This window comes from Gadus chalcogrammus, chromosome 17, assembly GCF_026213295.1.
Source record: "Gadus chalcogrammus isolate NIFS_2021 chromosome 17, NIFS_Gcha_1.0, whole genome shotgun sequence".
Classification (NCBI taxonomy): Eukaryota; Metazoa; Chordata; class Actinopteri; order Gadiformes; family Gadidae; genus Gadus; species Gadus chalcogrammus.
In genome coordinates, this window is record NC_079428.1 from 9,085,423 (window position 1) to 9,110,718 (window position 25,296).

The 25,296-nt window shown below is 47.3% G+C and overlaps 1 protein-coding gene across 1 annotated transcript in view; it reads right to left on the minus strand.

The window, feature by feature from the left end:
* Positions 1 to 25,296, minus strand: part of plcb3 (phospholipase C, beta 3 (phosphatidylinositol-specific)) — a 44,551-nt gene that overhangs the window by 9,808 nt on the left and 9,447 nt on the right. Inside the window, exons 2-20 of the mRNA XM_056575265.1 lie at positions 24,000 to 24,089; positions 11,468 to 11,536; positions 8,980 to 9,129; positions 8,321 to 8,400; positions 8,137 to 8,190; positions 7,808 to 7,880; positions 7,206 to 7,306; positions 6,582 to 6,748; positions 5,943 to 6,089; positions 4,675 to 4,832; positions 3,681 to 3,763; positions 3,208 to 3,292; positions 2,615 to 2,765; positions 2,143 to 2,244; positions 1,924 to 1,997; positions 1,612 to 1,708; positions 1,268 to 1,352; positions 868 to 992; positions 243 to 397 (exon numbers count right to left, since the gene is read on the minus strand). Of these exons, the coding sequence (XP_056431240.1) occupies positions 243 to 397; positions 868 to 992; positions 1,268 to 1,352; positions 1,612 to 1,708; positions 1,924 to 1,997; positions 2,143 to 2,244; positions 2,615 to 2,765; positions 3,208 to 3,292; positions 3,681 to 3,763; positions 4,675 to 4,832; positions 5,943 to 6,089; positions 6,582 to 6,748; positions 7,206 to 7,306; positions 7,808 to 7,880; positions 8,137 to 8,190; positions 8,321 to 8,400; positions 8,980 to 9,129; positions 11,468 to 11,536; positions 24,000 to 24,089 (2,046 nt within the window). The remainder of the gene's footprint in view (positions 1 to 242; positions 398 to 867; positions 993 to 1,267; positions 1,353 to 1,611; positions 1,709 to 1,923; positions 1,998 to 2,142; positions 2,245 to 2,614; positions 2,766 to 3,207; positions 3,293 to 3,680; positions 3,764 to 4,674; positions 4,833 to 5,942; positions 6,090 to 6,581; positions 6,749 to 7,205; positions 7,307 to 7,807; positions 7,881 to 8,136; positions 8,191 to 8,320; positions 8,401 to 8,979; positions 9,130 to 11,467; positions 11,537 to 23,999; positions 24,090 to 25,296) is intronic.

A 25,296-nucleotide genomic window follows, 5' to 3' on the forward strand; every position in this document is an offset into this window, starting at 1 on the left:
TGTCCATATTGGGAATCGTACCAAGAACCTTTCAGCTGGGCTTTGCCCACCCTGACCACTAGACTATTCAAAGCCCCAACAAGAATGTTCCCTTAAATGTTGTACGGATTAAGACCCACCTGTATCAGCAGTTGTCCGTCAACATGCAACATTTACTGATCAAATTCTGGCACGTGAAATTTCAAAAGGGTGTAAAAACACAACAATAAGGCGTGGTGTCCTTAGACACGTGAAACACCCACCCTGAGTGTGACGGTGTTGGCCACGATCCCGTCCACGATGTTCTCAGTGAAGGGGTCAAAGTGCTTGTCGGTTCGCCTCATGAACTCTGGCTTCAGCAGGTAGCCGGTGCGACCGTTGTACTCAAACACGCCCATGTTGAGCTGCATGGGCAGGTCTGAGGACGAGAGAGCGAGACACAGACACAGAGAAAGAGAGACACAGACACAGAGAGAGAGACACAAACACAGAGAGACAGAGAGACAGAGAGAGACACAGACACAGAGAGAGACAGAGACAGAGAGAGGGGGAGAGAGAGAGGGAGACAGAGCGAGGGGGAGACAGAGAGAGGGGGAGACAGAGAGAGACAGAGACAGGGACAGAGACAGAGAGAGAGAGAGAGAGACACACATAGAAAATCAAGTCTTAAATTAATTTGAGACCACAGAGACTCATTCATATAAAATAAGTACCGGTATATCTAATTAAAAATGTATCCATTTCTTTTTATTTTTAGAATGATGTTAAGAAACCGCAAAAGCATTGCACTTGAGATTTTTGACCTTGAGGTCAGGGCAGAGATAGAGAAAGGGAAAGAGAGAGCTAAAGACAGAGCGAGAGCGTGTGCATGTTGGCCAGCTAACCCACCCAGCGTCTGGAAGTTGAGCGCCACCATCTGGCAGCCCATGTTCCAGAAGAGCTGAGGGTTGTAGTTGGAGCTGTCCACCCGGGTGCCTTTGGGGTAGATCCTGCTCAGCTGGTTCTTGTTGTACCTGGGGGCCAACGCTGTCAAGGGCCAACTGTTGGGACGCACACATGGTTGGCGAGAAACGGTGGTGAAAGGGTTTCTGCCATTAGCGCCTGAGATAAATGTAAATGCAAACTACAGGTCATCAAGGGTGGTCTTAACTATCCGGTTATGCAGACATTGTCATGCTTGTCCAACCCGACTTTTGCTAGCATGAATGCTAAATAATGTCAAGGGCATCACCTGATGGTTAGAATGAATGATAACGCTTTGAATACGGAAGTTAGGATGAAAGGATACTCGACAAACTCGATGGGCGCACTCTTAAGTGTGTCCATGCCTTTGGTCTCCACAAACGACGACATTTCAAAAAACTTCTTCCTCTCTGGAGAAAAATAACAGAACGAAACAGTACGAAAAAGGAGAAGTAAGTCAGCATAGGCGTGAACTATTCCATGAACTGCCACACACACACACACACACACACACACACACACACACACACACACACACACACACACACACACACACACACACACACACACACACACACACACACACACACACACACACACACACACTGCACCCATCTTCGTGAAGAGCAAACGAATGAATGAGTAACTTTCACACAAACACACACTTACTGGTGGCGACCTCAAAGTTCTTGAACTTGACGGGTTCTATGTAGTTCACCAGAGTGGACATCTCCTCTGTAGCGTTCACTTCACTGCTGGCCGTACCCTGGTCGATAGAGGGCAGAGAGAGGGAGAGAAAGGGGGAGGTAATGATGCATAGGTGCACGAAAAAGACAGAGGGGAAAAGGAGAGACGGAAAGAACGAGAAAGAGAGAGAGATAAAAAGATACATTTTTACCAAAAACATATTTCCTCATAAAATCGAGCCGTCATTCAGTATGTTCGTTGGTTCGTTCGGACGGTGAGCTTAAGGTCTCTCACCTCGTCAGAGTTAGGTTTCTTCAGCTCAGGTAAGGTGTCTTCCTCCTCCTCTTCATCACTCTCACCCTCGCCTCCTGGTGGATCACAGAAAGACAACACAAGCTAGTGACATACACAGGGAGGAATTACTAATTAGTACTTAACAGCATAAACAGACTGACACACAGATCGTTGTCAATCTTTTAAACTAATGCTAGATTTGCAGACCGATGAACCCACCAATAGACTTGCGGGGTTCCGATTCCTTGACCATCCCCTCAGCCAGCTTCTCTTCTCCATTGGACAAGAGCTGGGCCCCATCGCTGTCCATCAAAGGACAGTCTGGATACAGACAGAAAAAAAGGACAAAAGTCAAATTGTCTGAAAAGCCCTAATTTAAAACCGCCACAATCTGAAAACACAAATTTGCTCCATCTCTCCCTTGTCCGTTATCTTTTGTGTGTGTGTATTTAGTGTTCATTGTGTGTGTGTATTTAGTGTCCATTGTGTGTGCATTTAGCATTAAGTGTGTGTGTGTGCATTTAGCATTAAGTGTGTGTGTATTTAGCATTAAGTATATGTGTTTAGCATTGTGTGTGTGTGTGTGTGTGTGTGTGTGTGTGTGTGTGTGTGTGTGTGTGTGTGTGTGTGTGTGTGTGTGTGTGTGTGTGTGTGTGTGTGTGTGTGTGCCTGCGTGCGTAGCTCCACACACCGTGGTTGGGCGGGGACTGCCCGTCCAGCTCCCGGCGGCGGATGCTGCCCCCGCTGGAGGGCCGGTGGGGGTGGTGGTGCTTCTTCTTGTTCTTGATCAGGATCTTCCCCATCAACTCCTGGGGGGTGGGCAGGGCCAGGCCCGGGAGCAGCTGGGGGGGGGGGGGGAGATGAGACAACGGGGTGAGACAACATCGGGTGGGGGAGGTGGAGGGAGAGGTAGTGGAGACGGAGGAGGGGGAAGCAGAGGAGATGGAGTAGGAGGGGGAGGGGTGGAGTAGGAGGGGGAGGAGTAGGAGGGGGAGGCGGAGGGGTGGAGAAGGAGGGGGAGGGGGAGGCGGAGGGGTGGAGTAGGAGGGGGAGGGGGAGGCGGAGGGGTGGAGTAGGAGGGGTGGAGTAGGAGGGGGAGGCGGAGGGGTGGAGAAGGAGGGGGAGGCGGAGGGGTGGAGTAGGAGGGGGAGGCGGAGGGGTGGAGTAGGAGGGGGAGGCGGTGGGGTGGAGTAGGGGGGGAGGCGGAGGGGGTCGAGATAGAGGACGATGAAGAGGTGTCATTCCGCTGGTCTTTTGCAAAAAATGTATTGCATGCTTGCTTACCGGGTATTTCTCCAGGGGGTCAATGAGCAAGGCATCGCCAAAGATGGTCCTGCAGTACTCGGCCATCTTGGCTTGCTGCTTGGCCCTGAAGAGAACGACAGAGGGATGTGTAAAGAACACATTGCAACGCTGTAGCAGCCTTTGTCTCTCTACTCTGCCCACGTTCTTAAGAGTAGTGGTAAACTTACAGTGACATGAGATCAATTATACTCAGGGGCAGGTAGGGCTCATCCCGCTCCTACAGGTAAGACTGTCGACATTGGGGATCGGACCCAGTTCCTTTCTGCTGGGAGTCGAACACCCTAGTCGCTAGTCTATCCTGACCCTGTGTGTGTGTGTGTGTGTGTGTGTGTGTGTGTGTGTGTGTGTGTGTGTGTGTGTGTGTGTGTGTGTGTGTGTGTGTGTGTGTGTGTGTGTGTGTGTGTCTAGTCTATCCTGCCCCGTGTGTTTGTGTACGGATCTGCAATTCTCACGAGTCCACGTGGTTTTCGAAGGAGAGGATGAGAGGGTACGTTGAGGTCTTGAAGGCACTCTCTGCGATGGCCTCAATCACCTCCTTCAAACACAGACAGACAGGGAGACAGAGAGAGAGAGAAGTTAGGAATTTATAAAGTGGATGAATTTTTTTTTCTTAAAACCTGAAGTTTATAATTTCTTTATTGTAATTTTGTCATTTAGCAGACACTGCAATCCAAAAGGTGCTCCTAGTCGATACAGACACATGTTTTTTGAAGGTACGTGGGCAGAATTTAATGGCATCTAGCCATGTTTTTTTGAGGTTGTTTCCCAGCACGATTACTCGAAGTAAGCTGTCCTTTCTACAGAGAAACTTTACTTGTAGCACAGACTGCTACCGAGACGAATGAGGATATGATGAATAACTATAGCAGATGGCGGTAATCATAGGTCTACCACTATGGTCTATAAAAATAGGCCGTCCTCCTCTTCCATGCCCTATAACACATACTGGGACCATGATGACCAATGCAAACATACCCGATTGTGATTGGTTAAACTGATTTAGTTGCAGGCTGGACCTGTCAAAAAGTGACCTTGGTGCGACCATAATTGATGCGAGTCATGTTGCTTTATTTGTTTTACGGGAATACATGCCGCTGTTAGCAACCTCGCTGCTAGCTGCTACTATTATACACACTGGACCTTTAAGGTAACGCCTCCTTCCTCCATCTTAATCAAAACCCCATCCAACTATCACTGCAAGGCCCAATCCCATTTCTACCCCTTACCCCTTCCCCTTACCCCTTCAAAACAAGGGAGAGGGGTAAGGGGTAGGGGTAAGGGGTAGAAATGGGATTGGGCCTTAGTCTCCGTAGCATTCAAATCCCGCTCCCAAGACAAGCCCCACCCACCAGTGTTGCCAGATTGGGCAGGAAATCTGGCCCAATCAGGCAACACTGCCCCCTCCCCACCCCCCCCCCGTGTGACCCGGTCGGCCAATCGCATCACCTTGAAGGGGATCTCGGTGGTCATGGTGAAGCCGTGGGTGATGTAGGGCTCCTCGTCCTGGGGCCGGCCCTTCCAGCAGTCCAGCTCGATGCAGCGGCACCCCGTCAGCAGCACCTGCCGGTACATCTCCACCGAGGAGGGGCCCGTCAGCTGACCCACTGGAGGGGGTGAGGGGGGGGGGGGGGGGGGGGGGGGGGGGGGAGGGTGAAAGCCGCAGAGAGAGGCAGGAGAGACGGGGGGGGGCAAGAGAGAGGCGGGAGAGAAAGGCGCGGGGGAGAGGAGGGAGGGGAGGTTAGAGAGAGTGGGGGGGGTTAGGGAGAGTGAAGGCCGTAGAGAGAGGCGGGGGAGACAGAGGGGGGGGGGGGGAGTCAGAGAGAGAAAGGGGAGGAGGAGAGAATGAGAAGAAGGATAGAGAGATAACAAGAGAGGAGAAAAGAAAGAGAGATGGACCATTAAGGACTCATGAACAACAGATCATAAATACACATTAAAGATAAGACGGGGACAACACACAGCTAGATGTGTGCAGGAGTAGAGAGCTGTAGGACCCCAAGCTGTCAAAATAAACATAAAAACACAGATCAAATAAAGAAAACAGCATATGAAACAGGGCGCCATGTCGCGCACGCTACAAAGAAAAGAGGGGGCTGGAAAGATACAAAGAGAGAGTGAGAGAGAGTGAGAGAGCGAGAGAGAAAAGAGAATAGAGGCCTGAAACGCTTCAAGAGGGTCAGTGAATCTCTGCACTTAAGACCACATGTTGGCAATTACTGATCTGGTCTCCGTTTATGTTGTACATTACTGAGCGCTTAGTTACCTTTGAGGTATGTTAGTTACCTGTGACATGTACTGTGGCAGGAGCTTGTTGACTACGAGTTGTGCAGTGGGCGGGGCTTAGTTACCCGTGAGTTGTGCAATGGGCGAGGCTTAGTTACTGCTGACGTAGGTGTTGGGAGAGGGTCTTAGTTACGCGTGTTGTGCAGTGGGCAGGGCTTACTCACCTGCGAGGTAGGTGTTGTGGGAGGGTCTTAGTTACGTGTGAGAGTCCAGTGGGAGGGGCTTAGATACCAGAAACATTGGTATTGTGGGAGGGTCTTAAATACCTGTGCGGTGTGCAGTGGGAGGGGCTTAGTTAACGGCTGTTGTGGGAGGGTGTTATTTACTTGTGAGGTAGGTCTTGTGGTTGGGTGTAAGTTACTTGTGCAGTAGGTGTTGTGGGAGGGTGTGAGTTACTTGCGCGGTAGGCGTTGTGGGAGGGTGTGATTTACTTGCGAGGTAGGTGTTGTGGGAGGAGTTGATGAAGTAGTGAGCCAGGGGCTGGTTCATGTCGTCGATCAGGTCCAGCCTCTCTGGGGGGACGATGGTGTTCTCCTCCCCGTCCAGGTAGCGCGTGAACGCCAGCAGGCTGATCTGGTCTGGAGAGAGAGAGCACACGGCAATGAGGTGTGGAACAGGGAGAAAAGCATTCTTTTACCAACGTAATGTTCTCAACCCTCCTTTGGCCAATAACGCATGAAAAATTTAAATTTCATGCAACCACAACTTCGTCTGTATTTATGAATGAATCAATGAGGTATCAAAGTGAATTGGGACCCGCCACGTAATTATTTTTATTTATTTATTTTTAATTGGGCACAGAGGCCCTTTCAAACCTCTAAACATATGACGTCAGATATTTAGCGCTACCACGGCCATGATATATGTAAATCGGGCCACCCAATGTTGGGTCCCGACCCGCAGGTTGGAAACCACTTATTACAGAAGCCACAGCCCTGCAGCTTAAAACAAGTTAACATTGAGGAACCCCTTCTTCAAGCTCACCAATTAAACTCTTCTTTTGGCAAGACAAAAACAACAACACACACACATCCACCCACAATAGCCTCCCCACACACACACTAACCCACCTCTCTCCAGCTGGCTGGCATTGCTCTCGTACTTCTCCATGATCTGGCGGATCTGCTCCCGCTTCAGGGGGGGGTAGAGGACCTCGTTGAGGCGCGAGTCCCGCTGCAGCTGGTTGATGAAGTCCATCAGCTGGTCAAGAGAGATAAAGGGCTTCCTCTTAGAGCCGCTGGACAGGGGGGAGGAGGGGGGAGGAGAGGAGGGGAGGAGAGGAGGGGAGGAGAGGAGGAAGGAGAGGAGAGGGGGGAAGGAGAGGAGAGGAGAGGAGAGGGGGGAGAGGAGAGGAAAGGGGGTGAGAGGGGGGAGGAGATGAGAGGGAGGGAGGGGTGTAAATTACAGAAGATGAACCGGGAATCGTCTTTCTTTATTTAACTCGTGCATAATGTTCTTTGTTAAAAAGGTTTATTCTCATTCATTCCAGGAATCAGGGTGACTTCACACAAGCTGAACACTAGGGGTCGCACTATGCACTCTTTCACCAGTCAAATCGGACAGAAATTCTATTTTTTTTTTCGTTAAATAAACTAATGTAATTTACTCATTATATTCAACGGCCCTTACTATTAAGAAATAAAAAGCTACATACAACAAAAACAATGTGAGTGAGTGAGTGCATATGCTTTTACATGTCCTCGAAGATGCTCTGTATCTCAGGTCGCAGGGACAGGCTGTCGAGAAACCTCTGGAAGGCCTCCCAGGTGAAGTCTTCTACCTTGATGCCCTCCGTCTGAGTCAGAGGGACAGGGGGAGGGAGAGAGAGAAAAGAGAAAGAAGAGTTGAGCAAGAAGAAAAGAAGAGAGAATGTGTGAGACAATAGTACTGCCAAAACAAAACGTTTAATTCAAAACTAAACAGACCCGTTCTGCTTGTTTAATTCCGCTTCATCTTGTTTGTTCAAAAAAACACAGAGCTTAGATAAATAGCTTGACTACTTGTAGCAATATTAGACGTCTTAACCTCTACCTGCTCCTATATGCGTATGCAAAAAAAGTAGCAATCCATGTTAAGCTAAATGTTCCTTCAGAAACCTAACCAGGGCAATTATTTGAATATACTGTGGAGTACAGCTCCCGATTGGAATTCAGTTGGAACTCGCAAGTTCCCTAAACCCATCACAAGGGGCGCCAAAACCCAGCACAAGTGATGCCAAGAACACCAAAGCATACTCTCCATATCGGAAGCAAAGATCAAATGTACAGGATAAAACACATTGAGCAGCCGTGGTTACCTTGTTGGTGGCGAGGCCGCACTGCTCCAGCGCCATCTCTACTCGCCGTTTGTCTGAGAACATCTTCAGGATGCTGAAACAGCCAAGCAAAACAACCGTTGGAGCAAGAGCAAGCCTGCGTGCCGCTCTTTTGTGCTAGCTCACACGCGCAAGCTAGCTCCAACACAATGTGGAACCAAAACAGCAATTCTGAAGGTTTTCTCCTCCGCTGCTTGAGGAGAAACGTACGCTGACTTCTACTGAACGGCTGAAATAATTAAGTTTGTTTAACCACTTTTAAGAAATGGCATCCGATGGGGACATAGGGGTGAAGTGTGTGTGTCTCTTACTGCTTCACTGGGAGTTTCCCCTCCTGATTCATCTGCAGAGTTAACTTTGTGTACCTAAGGAAAACAGAGAGAAAGAGCGAGAGAGCTCATTGGCTGTAGTCGCATTGTCCCTGACGATCATCATCTCACATTTGTGTGCCTATTAATATTCTCAAATAATCTATTTACTTAAGAAATCGCTTACGCTTTGCGAAGGAAGGTGTTCCGCGATGCATTCTGGGAAAGTATGTTCGTAGCCAACTTAAAGAGCTCCTCCGTCCATATCTAAACACACACAGACAGACACACACACACACACACACAATTAGTACAGCCAAGTGGAAAGAGGCACGAGGAAGTTTATACAGCACAACAAACAGGGACTTTGATTGGCTGTAATCCTCAACTATCTAAACACACTTGGAAGGCGATGGTGGAGGTGGAGTAGGGATAGAGGAGAGGAGTGGGAGGAGGAGGAGGAGGAAGGTACGGAGTGCGGCACTTAAGCCGACCGCCCGAGATCACAAAACAAACAGGGCCACAGAAAACAGCTGCGTCGCTACGACCTTAGCGCATGCACACGCGCACAGTGTCAACATCGTAAAATTAAGGTAATATGTAGTTCGGTATACACCCTGAGGGGAAAGAAAGACAGAGAAGGAATGAAAGACAGAAAGAAAGACAGAAAGACGGAATGAAAGACAAAGAGAATGTGCGTGAGATTATGAATGAGAGAGTGTGAGCGTGATTGATTGTGTGTGTGTGTGTGTCTGTCTGTCTGTCTGTGGATGCGTGCGTGTCTCTGTGGTGACAAAGAGCGGCTGAGCATGCTGGGAGATCATAGGCTCCCCTATTGCAGGTTACCTTGGCGACGGTCTCATGTTCCACGGCCTGGAAGTTTAGGAAGGAGACGTTGACCAGGTCGTTGCCGTGGACGATCGTGACCAGCTTCGATGTCATCATCGTCATGTCTTCGACCTTGCCAATGCCCAGCACCTCACGCACTCGTTGGTCCTGAGACACAAACACACACACACACACACATTGTTTTATAAAACGTGTAAAAAGGAAAGGCAAAAAAACTAAAAAATATGCCTGGGAAAGATTGTCTGAGAACTTTGAAAGATAATCTAGAATATTTATATTTTATTACATTAAGAATTAACATTATTAATAATCACATACCAACACAATTATTAATAGTGAATTAATAACTAACAGCTATATCACCAATAATAATATTTGTATATGAGAAAACATGTTTTTTATGTTCATGGAGGGGTCAAAGTATCATTACACTAGCAGCTGCAAACTGCTATCTCTGGTGATAAGATAGCATCTGACATCTAGTGGAAGGACAAGTTTGTGTTCTACAGTGTATTGGCTATGAACATGACCAGCTGGTCCGACAAGCCTCCAGACACCCCCTGAACTCTCAACGCTCACTTCCTTGTCCTGTCAGTCCACCTCGTCAACAGCGTCTGTTGCTAAGAGACCATAACTGTAGCTTCTTTTTTAGCCATATGTCTATTGAAACGTCTATTGTCAATCAACAGTGTAAAATCGTCCAAAACCTTACTCAGACATAAAAAAAATGGCAGCATATAAATAATGTTTACATTGTTTATTTATTTTATTATTAGTTCAAAAATCTTTTCCTATGGTGAATTGTGCTTTGAACATACTATAGTGTGTGCATGCAAGTTTTTAAGGTTCAACTGCTCCCTTACAGCAGAGATTCAGATACTGGTTTCACAATGACTGAAAGATCTGCATTTCAAATAAAGAGGTTGTTTTACTTCACACACACACACTTTAATTAAACACATGTATACTACACAGCATGGATACATGGAAGCTTTACCCTGGGAGTTTAACAATAGACATTCTTCATCAATTCATGTTCCTCCGCAATGTTAGCCAGGACATGAGATTATGACTAATTAAACGGATAGAGAGAGAGAGAGAGAGAGAGAGAGAGAGAGAGAGAGAGAGAGAGAGAGAGAGAGAGAGAGAGAGAGAGAGAGAGAGAGAGAGAGAGAGAGAGAGAGAGAGAGAGAGAGAGAGAGAGAGAGAGAGAGAGAGAGAGAGAGAGAGAGAGAGAGAGAGAGAGAGAGAGAGAGAGAGAGAGAGAGAGAGAGAGAGAGAGAGAGTGTGTGTGTGTGTGTGTGTGTGTGTGTGTGTGTGTGTCCGAGTTAGATTTATTTTACAGCCCAATAAGCTCCACCCCTTGGAAGTTCCTGTGTGCTTATGTAAGTTAGGCAGAACTTGATGTCCGCGTTACATAAATCAAACACTCCCCATCTGGCCTCACTGGCACTTTACTGCAACCTATGCTGTTATCTGCGGAGATACACTGTACACACGCAGACACAAGAATACAAATTGACACACAAAAACACACACACACACACACACACACACACACCCCCCCCCCCAACAAACGCGTGCTGACACACGCACAATCAAACACACACACAAAAACGCATGCTGACACACAGACACAAATGCGTGTGCATTTGTGCCTGTGCGTGTTTCAGCACACAAACGCACAATCACACTTGCACACGTGTGCTGACACACACACACACACACACAATCACACACACTTTCACAGACACATTCACCCACGCAGTCATATTCTTTGCATCCCATAGTCGGTAAAGCATGGCGTAGAAAGTTCCCAGGCAGGGGTTTGATTCCCGCTGGGGCCTCCCGCGCTAAAAGATGTATGCACTCCCGGTATAGTAAGACGCTTTGGATAAGAGGGTCCACTAAATGGAGTATATATTATTCATATTTTAATCTATAGAGCACTTTCCGTTCTCAATGCCACATCTCCCGTTCACTTCTGTCACTCAGTCTTTCCCTTTTATTCAATGAGCTATATTAGCAGGAAATATAACATAATGTGCAGTGTTGCTAATGCATTTTAGCATTGTAATACATTCATTCAATTCTTTCTCACTATCAATAAATAACATCTGCCTCTAGTCTCTACATCTCTATCCCTGCACACAACTCTCTCTCTCTCTCTCTCTCTCTCTCTCTCTCTCACTCTCTTACACAACGACTTCCTCTGCCAGCCGTCACTCTGTATGTCACTTCCTGTCAGAGTGTTCCATCAGTCAACTAGAGCTCATTAGCACAATGTCGCCTTTGGACGCCGTCAGCTGAGAGAGGCTGAGGAAATACCACACGGACAATGCACATGTCAGACACACAGGACCCTCACATGACACAAACGGCTTTTGGGGACAAACACGCATCATCGCCCCGCTGGTATGAGGCAACAGACGTGTGACTCTATGCGCACACACACACACACACACAGACACACACACACACACACCTTGGGCAGCTTGGCAAACTTCCCCGTCCTGGTGTCTCTAATGGTGCTGATGTCCAAGATCTCCCACTCCTAAAAGAAAAAGGAAAGACAATAACTGTTAACACCTTCATCATCATCGGCATCATTGTAATTTCCTTCACCGTTCGCAACGGCTTCCGTCATCTTCACCACCCAGATCAACTTCATCGCCGCCACCGTCAACATGTCCCGGGCTGGACCAGGGGGTGTTTCTGTCTTTCTGAGGGTCCACTGGGTGTATTGCCCTTCACGGGTGGTAATAGCATCAACACATTGAGTATAAGACTAAAGGGATTAGGCCCGCTGAATCAAACCGTCTTGAGCCTTAATCTGTGCAGTCTTCTTCTGCCTCGATTACCATTTTGGAAAATGCACCTTGGCTTGTCTGAAAATAAATAAATTGGGGATCTTTCCCTCACAAACTGTATTACCTGCCTCAAACATGGAAACCACCAAATCATGTTTCAGTGATCCACAGGAACAGGTGGAGATGGACAGAGGTACAGACGGACGGAGAGAGACAGAGCGAGACAAAGCACTAGACCAGGAAGGCATTCCAGAATATTGTCTGGTAACTACTCTGCTTTGAGATGTGATCGGACAGGGTGAGGAGGAGGAGGAGGAGGAGGAGGAGGAGATAAACGAAGAGAGAAGGAAAACATGAGGGCAGGAACAGAGAGGGAAGGAGGAGGGGGCGGGAGGTCGTAAAGAAGAAAGCCATAAACACAGAAGAACAGACTGTAAATATTTGCTCTGCCCTACACGCCATCACTCACCTGGCTGGTCCCATCATCGCTCCGTCTCCCCGTCTCCATCGCCCTCTCCCTCTATTGCTCTCTCCCTCTGCCCGTCTCTGTCTGTCTCCGTCTCTCCATCTCTTATCTCTAATCCCTCTCGATCTGCGCCGCGCTATCCGTCTTCATCCTCTCCTGTCTGGACCGCTCTTCGAGGAGTTTCTAGTTACATCCACATGGCATGGCTCCAGAGATTCCTTTTCAAACAATGGGCCCTCGTGTCTCTCTCTCTCCCTCTCTCTCTTCCCTCATACCCCTCTCCCTCCAAGTATGTGTACAGTATATAAAAGGTCCACAACATTCTCTTCATTCTCACATTCCGACACTATTACGGTACTTATCATTATAACACTAACATAAATCCAACCGTCACAAATTAAGAACTATATTAAAGCCAGTAAGTTCAATTTGCACCTTGAATTCAACTAAATTAAACTTAAAACAACGTTGTCCTAGGTCCATCCTAGGTCATGTTGTCGGCTGGACAATCATATCCTAGCTTAGCTTTAATATGGTCTCCAGGCACTCATGTCAGTCATTGTACCTTTGATATATGCTTTGCTATATTGGCTAAACCCTTACTTTGCACTTGTAATGGATTACTTTTTGGCTGTGTCCTTCATCCTTTCTCTCCTATTCTCGCATGATTGTCGTCTTCCACACAAGTCCCATAATTTCCTTCTATATTTATGTTGTTTCTGCACCGGTGATATCCGCTCCCTGGAAACTCTCAGAGGTTATAAGGTCACGGCTGCATTCTGATTGGCCCCGCGAGAGGGGCAGCAGGCCTGGGGAATAGAACCGCTTCTGGGTCTCACACACACACACACACACGTGTACACACACACACACACACCCTCCCAGAGGCCTTGGTTTCATTCCACCATTGCCATGGCGACTCCCTCTAGACCGCAGCACTGTGCCTGCTGTGTGTGCGCATGTGTGCATGTGTCAAAGTTAACTTTAGCAGGTCTTTGTTCCTGAAAAGTTTGAACTCCACATTTGAACAGGGAAGCACGGACAAACACACACACACTTGTAGAACTGAGCAGCAGAAATCTCTTGTGCAGGTCCTGACTTGTGAAATATCCTGACTTGTTGAGCAACACCGTGTGTGAGGTTGTGCGTGTGTGTGTGTGTGTGTGTGTGAGGTTGTGCGTGTGAGTGTGAGTGTGTGTGTGTGTGTGTGTGTGTGTGTGTGTGTGTGTGTGTGTGTGTGTGTGTGTGTGTGTGTGTGTGTGTGTGTGTGTGTGTATCATGTTCAGTGTGTAGACTGGTCACATTTTGCAGAATGTCGTGCAAGAAGGAAGTGTGCAAAACTCAAAACAGACGGTTTGCGTGTAGTTGAATCACACACACGCACAAACTCACAATTGATCAAACAGTTAAGAATACAAAGACAAACTGGTTAAAAATAAACAACTTAAGGAAACAAGTTATGTCATGAAAAGTTGAGACACTTGAAATAGTGCAAGCTAGCTTGCTAAATTACAGCTGGCCTACTGGTAATCCAATGGATGACCAGGGCTTGAATAGGAATCAGAATGGTACCAGTGCTCTAAACCAGCATCTGCACTGCATGGCTTTCATGGGTAAGGGCTGTTTTTGCCTGGTTCGCTCGAATAAAGTAAAATCCAGTACGGATAGGATATACTACAAGTTCATTATTAACATATTTCTGTCTCTAAACAAAAAAACAATAATTTAAAAATAAAACAATTCTTTAAATGTTTTCTACTAATCATTAATTATGCCTTCTCAGCTTGCTCCTTGTCCCAGGCAGCCATCTCTGATCAGCAGAGCAATAATAGGCATGGGGTCACGTGAAGTTAGTAATGGGTAATGGTACACCCAGACATCATTGGCCAAGTTCAAGCACTGTGGAGGTTCTTTCAACGTAACTGGCACTGTATCAGAGAGACAGACATTATGAATTCTGCCTTTAGGTTGACACATTTTCAACGTCAGTGTTCAGCTGGACCGTCTGACAACAAAACTCTCCGTCTTTCAACTCACAATACTTAACCTTAAAAAATAAACTATAAAGAGTTGGTCGGACTGAACTTAATTATTTTTAATTGAATATAGCATTCGAATAATTTGTTCCACCTTAAGATTTCTTTGCGACTTCCCCATGAACCTTAGCTGCACTATGACTAAAATGTACTGGGGTGGAACGCACCACGCTACACCAGTACTCCCACAGCAGTACTGGGTGTGACTGGTACATCAAGGCGTGCCCTGGACCGGGCATGGGCACTGTTCCAAGCCACCACAGAGAAGAGGGAACGATAAAAGCAAAGTGAAGCCTGCATTGATTTCCTTTTTGAATTGACTAGATATTAGACAAGCCATAATACCTAATTCTCTCTCCCTCCCCCCCCTCTCTCTCTATACCTTTCCCTTGTCCACCGATTTCCTTACACAAATCTCTCTCGCATGAGTTTGATCAAATGTTAGGAGCACAATAAAGGAGGCACCCCGCCTATCCTGCAACGCATGCGTGTGTCCACAATCACTTAGAAAAACACAAGATCACAGAACCACACACACACACACACACACACACACACACACACACACACACACACACACACACACACACACACACACACACACACACACACACACACACACACACCCCAACATCAACTAGATTCCACTTCATGGAAAATAACAGGTAGGAAAGGTTAGGAGGAGGGAGATGGGAGTACTGGCACGGTGTAAAGAGAGACAGACACAGACAGAGAGAGGGGGAGACAGCGAGAGTGAGAGAAAACCGAAGCAAAGCTGAATCTATAAAGTGATGGAAGGAGAAAAAGGGATTGTTTGACATCGCAATTACTCAGCAAAACAAATCTATAACATAAAGAGGCGGAGAGAGGGACGGGGATATACAACACGAGACAGCTCGAAAGCGAGGAGCAGTGAGAGGGAGCTCTAAGGGACCAGAGGGGGAACACCTAACTCTCCTGTACAGTCTTAAAAGCGCGGCTTCCCTCCATCTCTCCGACATGTAGGATAAACAAAGGGTCCAAAGTGAGAACAAAGTGTCAGAGCTGTTTTAACCCCACGTCTCTCTTTCTCTCTTCCTCCCTTCAATACCTCTTTCCCCTTTTCCCTCTCTCTCGCCGCTTCAATTTTCTGTTCCTGTTTGTCGTTGAGGAGACGGATGAGTGAGGCTACATTAAGGAGAGCAGGTCTGTCCTCACTCACACGTCTAGCCCTCCGCGGCAGACAGCGACCGCCTCTAACAAGGGCGGAGAGAGAGAGAGAGAGAGAGAGAGAGAGAGAGAGAGAGAGAGAGAGAGAGAGAGAGAGAGAGAGAGAGAGAGAGAGAGAGAGAGAGAGAGAGAGAGAGAGAGAGAGAGAGAGAGAGAGAGAGAGAGAGAGAGAGAGAGAGAGAGAGAGAGAGAGAGAGAGAGAGAGCAATGAACATGATATGAAGAGAAAGAGGGGGACGGAGATAGTTTGACATTAAAATGACTTCAAAATGAATACGTGTAAAATTATGTAATTTATGAGACAGCAGACTCACAAAAACTGTATGAACACACAAACACCCACACACACGGGTGCGCTGAACTGAATAACTGTATAATAAACTCTGGCACACACACACACTTTGACATTTCACTATTGTTCAAAGATCCAAAGAAAGAAATACTACAGTATTGCGCACACACCCACACACTAGAGGAAGTGCTGCTCATAGCGAGGGCGTGATACTGTACAGAATCCCAAATTCTTAATCACCGAAGGGAAGAGAAAGCCAAGACTCATGCACGGTGTGTGTGTGTGTGTGTGTGTGTGTGTGTGTGTGTGTGTGTGTGTGTGTGTGTGTGTGTGTGTGTGTGTGTGTGTGTGTGTGTGTGTGTGTGTGTGTGTGTGTGTGTGTGTGTGTGTGTGTGTGTGTGTGTGTGTGTGTGTGTTGCCTTGGTAGATACTGTCCCCGAGAGGAGACAGAGAGACAGACTGAGACAGAGAGACGGATAGAGATAGAGAGGAGAATGAGAGAGGGACAGGAGGGGAGCCGAGTGAAAGAGGAAGCCATCATGTTATCAGCTGACAGAGTCCTTTCCCCTCCCTCTGAACTCAGGCCCAATCCAAAGGCTGGCCGCGCGCTTGTGTGTGCATACGAGAGTGTGTGCGGGTGTACGAGAGAAAGTCTTAATGTGTGTGTGTGTGTGTGTGTGTGTGTGTGTGTGTGTGTGTGTGTGTGTGTGTGTGTGTGTGTGTGTGTGTGTGTGTGTGTGTGTGTGTGTGTGTGTGTGTGTGTGTGTGTGTGTGTGTGTGTGTGTGTGTGTATTTATATTAGTGATGTTATCTCTAATAACAACAGAACTATGTCACATTAATAGGACAATATAACCATAAATGGGTTCTACTGAAACCCATATTTCACCCACACCGAGGTATTGGTGAGTTGATCGGTCACATTACAGTCTCATTTCAAAGAAGAATGGTTGGACTTTCACTCGAAAACATTTGCTAAATCTGCTACTAAACTAAAATACTAGTCAAAAATACTGGTAATACATGTATTTGACTGTATAATACATGTATTTGACCGTAGTGGACCATGGCCAGACCGCAGCCAGCTCTGTTTCTTGTGGTCTCCCAGGGGAGTCATACTGCAGCCCCGCTATCGTCCGATCCAGTCTTCTGTTTATATAGGCAAGGCCCTTTCAAAATAACAGTCTGACCTTTTCAAAATAAGAGTCTTAGAGGGCACCAGAGGCCTGCGGTCGGATTATATTCAACGGCCGTTCCTGACCTTGTGTCCTTCATTCAGACTGGTCCCAAAAACACACAAGACAGATAGACAGAGACAGACAAACAGCCAGACGGACAAGGAAGTGGCCAAACCAAAATAAAAGTTATAAACTAAAATAAATAAATAAAGACTCGCAGACCAGATAGACCAGAGGTTTGATATACACTTGATATTCAAACGACTAGTAGGTGTTGATGATACATTTTGTTATATGTAAAGGGCCATTGAACATCACCAGTCATTTCAACTAACTCTGGATTTGTAGATATAAGCAAAGGAGTACAAACTGCTTCACTGGTAGATGATGTCATGGGATATGCTGTTGCTAAGGAGCATCAGCATATCCCATGGAGGAGGATCCTAGGTCAGTATCAAAGAAAATGGGGTCAGGGGGGAAAAATGTGGAAGAGTGAAAAATACTGAAATAGACCAACACAGACAGCCGACAGCCGAGACAGAAATACAGACAGATGGAGCTACACAGGACATAATCAGACAGACAGACAGACATCCAGCCCTACACTGGACACAGAGAGACAGAGCTACACTGGACACAGACAGACGGATCTACACTGGAAATATACCAGAAATGCAGACAGACAGAAAACCATCTGGCAAGGGTACGGCGAGAAAATATGTGATGGAGCACGCACGCAAGGTGGAGGAGGAAGAGGATCAGGGAGAGAGTGAGGGGGCACAGAATTGTTCCCCCCAGCCAGAACCCCCCTTGTTTCCAACCTTCTCTCCAACTTCCTGCACAGTTTCTCACGCTCCGAACGAGAGAGGGAGAGAAAGAGAGAGGGGGAGAGACAGTAAGCCATGACTAAGAGATTACAAGTGTTGTTTCTAAACATTTTACTGCAAGAGAGAGAGAGGCCGCGAGCGAGAGAGCAAACGCCCGTGAGATGAATAAGGTGGAGAAGAGAAGAAGAGAACGGAGGAAACGTTTCCTTGTAGAGAGAGAGATGAACAGAAGAGCGAACACACTCAAAAGAAGGACGGAGGATGGGAGAGGGGGAGAGAGATATTGGTGAAAGGCCGGGAGGGAGGTGAAGAAAAGGGAGAAAAAAAATCAGCAGTAGTTTAAGAGGGGGCAAGAAATGAGAATGGTAGGGAGAGAGAGAGAGAGATGGAGTGCAGGAAGTGTCATTTCTCAGTTTATATTTGAGATATAAATCACACACACACACACACACACACACACACACACACACACACACACACACACACACACACACACACACACACACACACACACACACACACACACACACACACACACACACACACACACACACACACACACACACACAAAAAGTGTGAATAAAAATAAACATTAAGTAGAAAAAGTAGAAGAACGAGAAGCCAACTGTCACCAGGAACAGCTGTAACAGTTTCCCCCTCAGGCTGACTTTGAAAATTTGGTTGGACTGGAAGCTAAATATGCTAAACAATAACATCAAGCCATGGCTAGACCTATGATGTGTAGTAAGTCATTTTCAGAGGGTGGTGAACTGGAACTTTGAAAGGTTGGCTTTTAAAAGACTACTGCTTAATATTTAGTAATCTAGCTTTCGGCTAGACACTTCATAAGGAGAGAGCTAAAGGATGCCTATAGGTCAGACCGGGGACATTTGGGGATCAAACCCGGAACCTTTCGGTTGGGAATTGAGCACCCTAACCACTACAGAGAGAGAGAGAAGGAAGACGTAGAGACAGAGAGCTAGAGAGAGCGAGGGCGCGAGAGACAGAGAGAGCAAGGGAGCGAGGGAGAGCGAGTTAGTGAAAGAAACCGATCAAATTAGTTGTGGCATCTCGTGCGGCAGCTGGTGGAGGCCGATCAGGACTCAGACAGGAAGTGGAGGGAGCGGGTGAAGGTGCGGGTGTGCGAGCAAGGGACAAAGGAGAGTGAGAGAGAGAGTCAGAGACGGATCTGACAGGATGAACCACACGCAGGGCGTGTCTCCAACGTGTTCAGGGAAACGTTTGCGTGTTTGTGCATTGACCCCTTGTGGGATTCTGGTTGAATCCGTGCACGTGAGCATGTGCACACAAAGCAGGGGAAGAAAGAACAGCAGCACTAAATGTTTAAGAAGCAGGGAGAGGGCGGGAGAGAAAGGGAGAGAGAGGGACTCCAGAAACAAGAGAAGGTCAAGCTGGGCTGATGGATGGGGTTGGTTGGTTGAAGAGATGAATATCCCCGGGGGGTGGAAGACGTGAGATTTGAGCGACCGATACTCTGAAAGGAAGTGAGAGAATGGGGCAAATGTTGAACTTAAAATATTGCTTTAAACCCCTGTTAACCCATGTCATAGTTAACAATGAAAACGGGGCCGAAAAGGGCATAGATCCAGTTACATTTAGAAAAACAACACTTCTGTAAAGTCAACTGACGTCATGCAAAAAAAAAAAAAAGCAGTTACGAATGATGGAACAACATCGCAAGTGTGCGCAATATTATCCTCAGGTTTCACAAAGCGTTTGAGAAGATAGCTGGGGGAGACAAAGATTCAAAGAGAAAACAGCAGAAAGGTTTTCATGCTGAACAGAGCTGGACAGGGCGCGGCGAGTAATGTGTGGGCGTGCAGAGAGAGGTGAGAGAGAGACAGGAAGGGAAGAAGAAGAAGAAGAAGAGGAAGAGTCAAATACAGCCAGATGAAAAGGCTGGAGTGGAGAGAGACAACGGAGGGATGGATGGGAACCTGATACACAACACCACAGCTTTAGCTCCCCCACTGGTTCGTCCCCAGCACCAGCATTATCACCATCGCGTGTGCGTGTGTGCGTGACAAAGTACGAAGGCTTCCAAATACAGACCAATGCAGTTGGTTTCCCTGGCATAGATTTGACATTTTCCCGGTCTTCTCTTAATGAAAACAAACCAATAATTAATGATGGGACGACTGTGCCATGTGAAACAAATGGAAACAGACACTACATCAATGTCTGGCGACAGTTGGAACTTTGAAAAATGTAAAAGTCCCTGTAGGGAAAACACAAGCTAAGGGTCAAAGGTCAAATCCATGAAGCTCAAGGTCAAAAGAACTCTCTCTCTCTCTCTCTCTCTCTCTCTCTCTCTGTGTCTGTGTCTGTGTCGGTGTGTGTGTCTTTCCTTTGATCCACTTCTTCTGCGTTCTCCTCAACGCTTCCTGAAGAGTTTGACCCACCAGCTCCGCCAGTGTTCAGTCAGACGAGGGGAGGAGGAGGTGAGGTATTTGGGCTGCACTTAATAATAACAGACACGAGCGTCCTCCAGAATAGCTCCATCATTGATGGAGATTAGAATGCTAATTGCTAATTGCCGTTCGCTAATTTGAGCCGAGACATCCGTTCCTACGTGTCTCGTTTCCACTTGACCGCCATTTTCCAGATATCTCCAAGGGGGGGGGGGGGGGGGGGGGGGGGAGGAGGAACGAGCGATTGATGCATTCTGGGAAAACACTGAAAACAATACTATTGAGGAACTGTTCCTCCTCTGTTACGAGAACAAACCTCGAGCAACAAAAGGTCGCCCGTTGTACAGTGAACCATGTGGGCGTCGCCAGCCGTCGGCATGACATCGGATCCCGAGGATCTCGTCGTTTGTCCGGATCCTTTGTGTTTTGACGTGGTTACCGTGGCGCTGGGTCAAAACATCGCCCGGCAGGCAGTCTACCCTTGAGCAAGGCGTGGGAAGAGATTGGAGAGACGTAGAGCTACACTGTACTCCTAAGCAGCGTCTAACGTCTGGGAGTGTGACAGGAAAACATGACCCAGTGCCGTTTCAGGTGAAGCGCGTCGCTTGTTTTTAGACGAGGAGTCAGAGCACAGGATTCATACACGACGCGCGAGTCCCAACATGTCCCCCGGTGCACACCTGTCACCTAATATCAGTTTGCTTTTCCAACTTTCTGCATACAGTATCAACCGTCTCTCTCTCTCTCTCTCTCTCTCTCTCTCTCTCTCTCTCCCTGTATTCCCGTCTCTAATTCTCCTCTCTCTCCCCTTGTCTCTCCCTCTCTCCTCCCTTTAACTCTACCCTCGTCTCCCCCTCTAACCATTATCCCTCCCTCCCTCCCTGCCCTTCTCGTGTTAATTAGGAACAAATCAAATTTTTTCGAAAGTGTTTCAAGGTCGTCCTCAGTTTTTTGCCACGTCGTCTCCGGTGTTCAGCGTAATTGTAAAGTCCCGTTTTAGCCGACATTCCAACTGTGACAAAGCCATCCCCGCGGCAACCAACGGCCTAGTGTTCCAGTACTGTAAAAAGACACACACACACACACACACACACACACACACACACACACACACACACACACACACACACACACACACACACACACACACACACACACACACACACACACACACACACACACACACACACACGCGCTGCAGTGCATGCAGCGAGCAGGGCTGTTGCAATGCTGTGTGTGAACAAACATTCCACGCATGCCTGGAGTGTAATCAGGGCGGCCAAAAATACAAGGGGAGAGATGGAGGGAGATACAAAAGGCAAGGGTGAGACACGGAGAGAAGGAGAGACCAGGACAGAGAAAGAGGCATTTGAGGTGAAGAGAAAGACGCAGAGAAAGACCGAAAGGGTGAGGCAAAGACAGAAAGATAAAAAAGAGGAGGCCGAAAGAGAGAGACAGTGTGATAGAGAGAACAAGAGAAGGACAGAAAAGAGGAAATAAATGAATACAGACCGAGCAGGAAGAGATTTACGCGGTTTGAAGGGGGAAAATAGGATAAGGAAGAAAAGTGGAGAGCACATTTGTTTTTGATATGCAAAAGCCATATCTGACTGGTGACACGTCACTCATCCTCAAGCAGGTGAACTAAATCCATAGCCGACCGCACGAGACGCCTGCAGGTACGGGGAGGACTGTGGAACCCAGCTCGCTACGATACTGGGAGCAGGACTACACTATAGGCCCGCCACCGCTGCTCTGCTCCCAGTCGACTTATGGTTCTTCTTAGAAACTCGCCGGTGCCGTTCTTGGGTGTTTCCTGTCGCGGCTGCAATATTGATCCTGTGCTTTGATTGTTCTGAGCCTCCCTTGGAGGAGAGACATCGGCCTCATTGGCCAAGTGTGTCATGCAAGGAACTTGGCTCCAGCTCCTGCTTGCTCTCAAGGTACTCTCACCAGAGTAGACGTACAGCTAAAACAAGGCTGCAACTAAACAAAGGTAAACATAAACAAAACTACTATGTACACACACGTAAACATCAACGAACTTTGTTGCAACGGTGCAGCGTGCAAAGGTAAACACGGAGTGCTTACAGGGTGCGTTATGAGGGAGGTGGGCACGCCAGTATGGTGACCGCCCTCACACTCTCCCGTTGGCTGTAGGTTCAGTGGTTGGCGAGAAGAGCCATCAGCCCTCTCTCTCTCCCTCTCTCACTCCCTCCCTCCCTCCCTCCCTCCCTCCCTCTCTCTCTCCCTCTCCCTCTCCCTCTCCCTCCCCTGGGTTATTGTCTGACACTTCGCCGTTTAACTCAATAGGGGAATCGTAACTTTGTCTACATCCCCTGGCCCTTTGGCTCGCTTCACGTTGCCGTCCTCGGCTGCTCCCAGCCTCGCCTTCCAGCACCTTCTACCACTTGAAGTACGTTGGAGGGTGCCTAGTGTGAGCGCACCTTATCTGTTCAGGGAGCCTGTGGACGTAGCCCAGTGAGTCACATTCACATTCTCTCTCTCTCCCCCCCTCTCCCCAACTCCACACAGGCAGGTTGGCTCTCTGTGCGAGTTCCTTTTCCGCTTTGGTTTGGTTTTGTTGTGCCTTTTGGGCTTCTTCTTCTGTTTACTTCCATGTTGTGTTTACAACAGACAAACAACCCCCGCAACACGCGCTCCAATCATTCACACGCTGAACTCACCACTGATATTACAGAAGACAGGGTACATTCCTATAATAATACTATTATTGTTATTATTATTATTATTATCTTGTTTCTTATGAATATCCTAGTTTATCATGTGTAGACTCAGTGGAGTCAGGTCATACCAGTGCACGCATACAATCTAAAGAAAATACAACGCACGTTTATAAAAAGGTTTGTAAAGTCGCTTTGGGATCAAACCCGCTGAAGTGAAGAAAGGACAATAAAGTGTACGAAGGATAAGGAGGAGGAGGAGGACAACTGGTCAGCCTGAAGCTCAGAGCGGTAAAGAGAGAACGATAGAGAGAGGGAGAGTGCGAGCATTTTGGAACTCAACTGAATACACGCTTTGCTTATTCTCATATATTTGATACTGTATTCAGCTGTTGTTTGTATCTAATGAAAATCACTTAAAGAACATTAACCGGGGAATGATTCCGGCAGCATCTCTCTCAATCAATTACCTCAAAACCAGTTCCTTCCACTTTCTGCACTGGGCATTAGAAAATAACTTCCGTTGTAAATACCTTGGAGCTGGTCCTGAGTGGCTAAACGATTAGCTCAATTAGAGCAATTAACACTTGCAGGGTTTGGGGTTGCATATCCTCTTTGGCCACTCCTCATGCCAGGAATGTGTCCTCTCACCTTATTGGTGTATGTTCACATTATTAATTAATTAATTCACCACATATTCTGACACAAAGACAGAGAGAGAGAGAAAGGGATGGAGGGAGGCCGAGATAGAGAATGTTGATAAGGTCAATTGTAATTGTGTGAGCAAAACATTTGAAACATGCTTACATTACAAGACGACAGTCGCCCGTCCAGTTTGCTTCACGTGAGTGTGTTTACGTGTATCTCTCTCTCCCTCTCTGTGAGTGTGTTTACGTGTCTCTCTCTGTGTGTGTGTGTGTGTGTGTGTGTGTGTGTGTGTGTGTGTGTGTGTGTGTGTGTGTGTGTGTGTGTGTGTGTGTGTGTGTGTGTGTGTGTGTGTGTGTGTGTGTGTGTGTGTGTGTGTGTGTGTGTGTGTCTGTGTCTGTCTGTGTGTGTCTGTGTGTGTCTGTGTGTCTGTGTCACCTGGTTGGCTCCACTACTCTTCCAGCGGAGGAAGAATCCGTTGGGCTCCACCTCCAGGGTGACCAGGCTGGGGGGGCCGCTGTTGGGTTCCTGCAGGAAACCACAGATACAAAGAAACCATTATGAATGAGGCGGCAGCGGGAGAGATGGGGGCGGTCGGTCCGTCAACCTGTACGCAGTAGTTACACTTTAAAACGGACCGCCGCCAAACAGCAACGTAAACATGAATGAACTTGCCGAAGTATAAATGAGCCTTTAAGCTCAGGCTTCTTTATCATTGAGCCTCCGGGCTGAATGCTCAAATACATTGGAGATCTAATTGCCCGACCAGGGGCTTTTATTTTGGAAGCAAACTCTTAGAGGAAAACAAGTCCTCGTTAATGCTTAATGGGAAGGCTCGGCGAGGATGGGTCTTAATGAATTGCAATAGAGTAGCGCGTAGCGTTTTAGTAGCGTTGTTATCTGATTAGCACTATGGACAAACTGACATATCAGCAGAGAGAGAGTAAGAGAGAGAGAGAGAGGAAAAAAGAGCGAGTAATAGAGAGAGAAAAGGAGAGAGAGGCACACAAACACTGAGAGCGGCCATGTTCCAGCATGAGATGTAAATCTTAAATCAAATCAATACGACACGACGGTGATGCCTCTTCATCACCATGAGGCCACGAAGACTGACAAAGAACTCAGCCTCACAATCTTAAATTCCTATCATTAGCTATAAATGATAGTGGTTGATGATGTTCTACAAGAAAACACCCAACGGTCGCTGTGAGGGTGTACGATGGATGCATCATCGTCATCATCATCGTCTTTTCCTGCCATACTCTTTGTCGTTACCTTGATTCTTAGCTCCACTGCAGGCTAGCGGAGACGCCCAACAAATGTAAACGATATTACGATCTATTTCTAATTAACTTAATATAATACAACTATATCAAATATATGCTCCAGACTATAATACTAACATGATATACGACATAGCTATAATCAGGGGCGGGTCCAGGGAGGGGCTGGGGTGGCACCACATTGGATTGGCCAGCCGGAGTGCCACTTCAAAATCTGACAGTTGATTTAGGATTTGAAGAAATCGTTAATCACATCATCAATGCCGGCGTGATATTCTGGGCCACCCCTAGTGATTTTGTCCAGACACATCACTGACTATAAACGTACTATTGTCACTAAGCATACATACTATCTTACTACTTACTACTACTACTACTTTCACCAAACCCTCTTTTAGAAATGGACTTTAACACTGGGAAATACATTTAGGAGGTTGACTGGCCCGAAACTC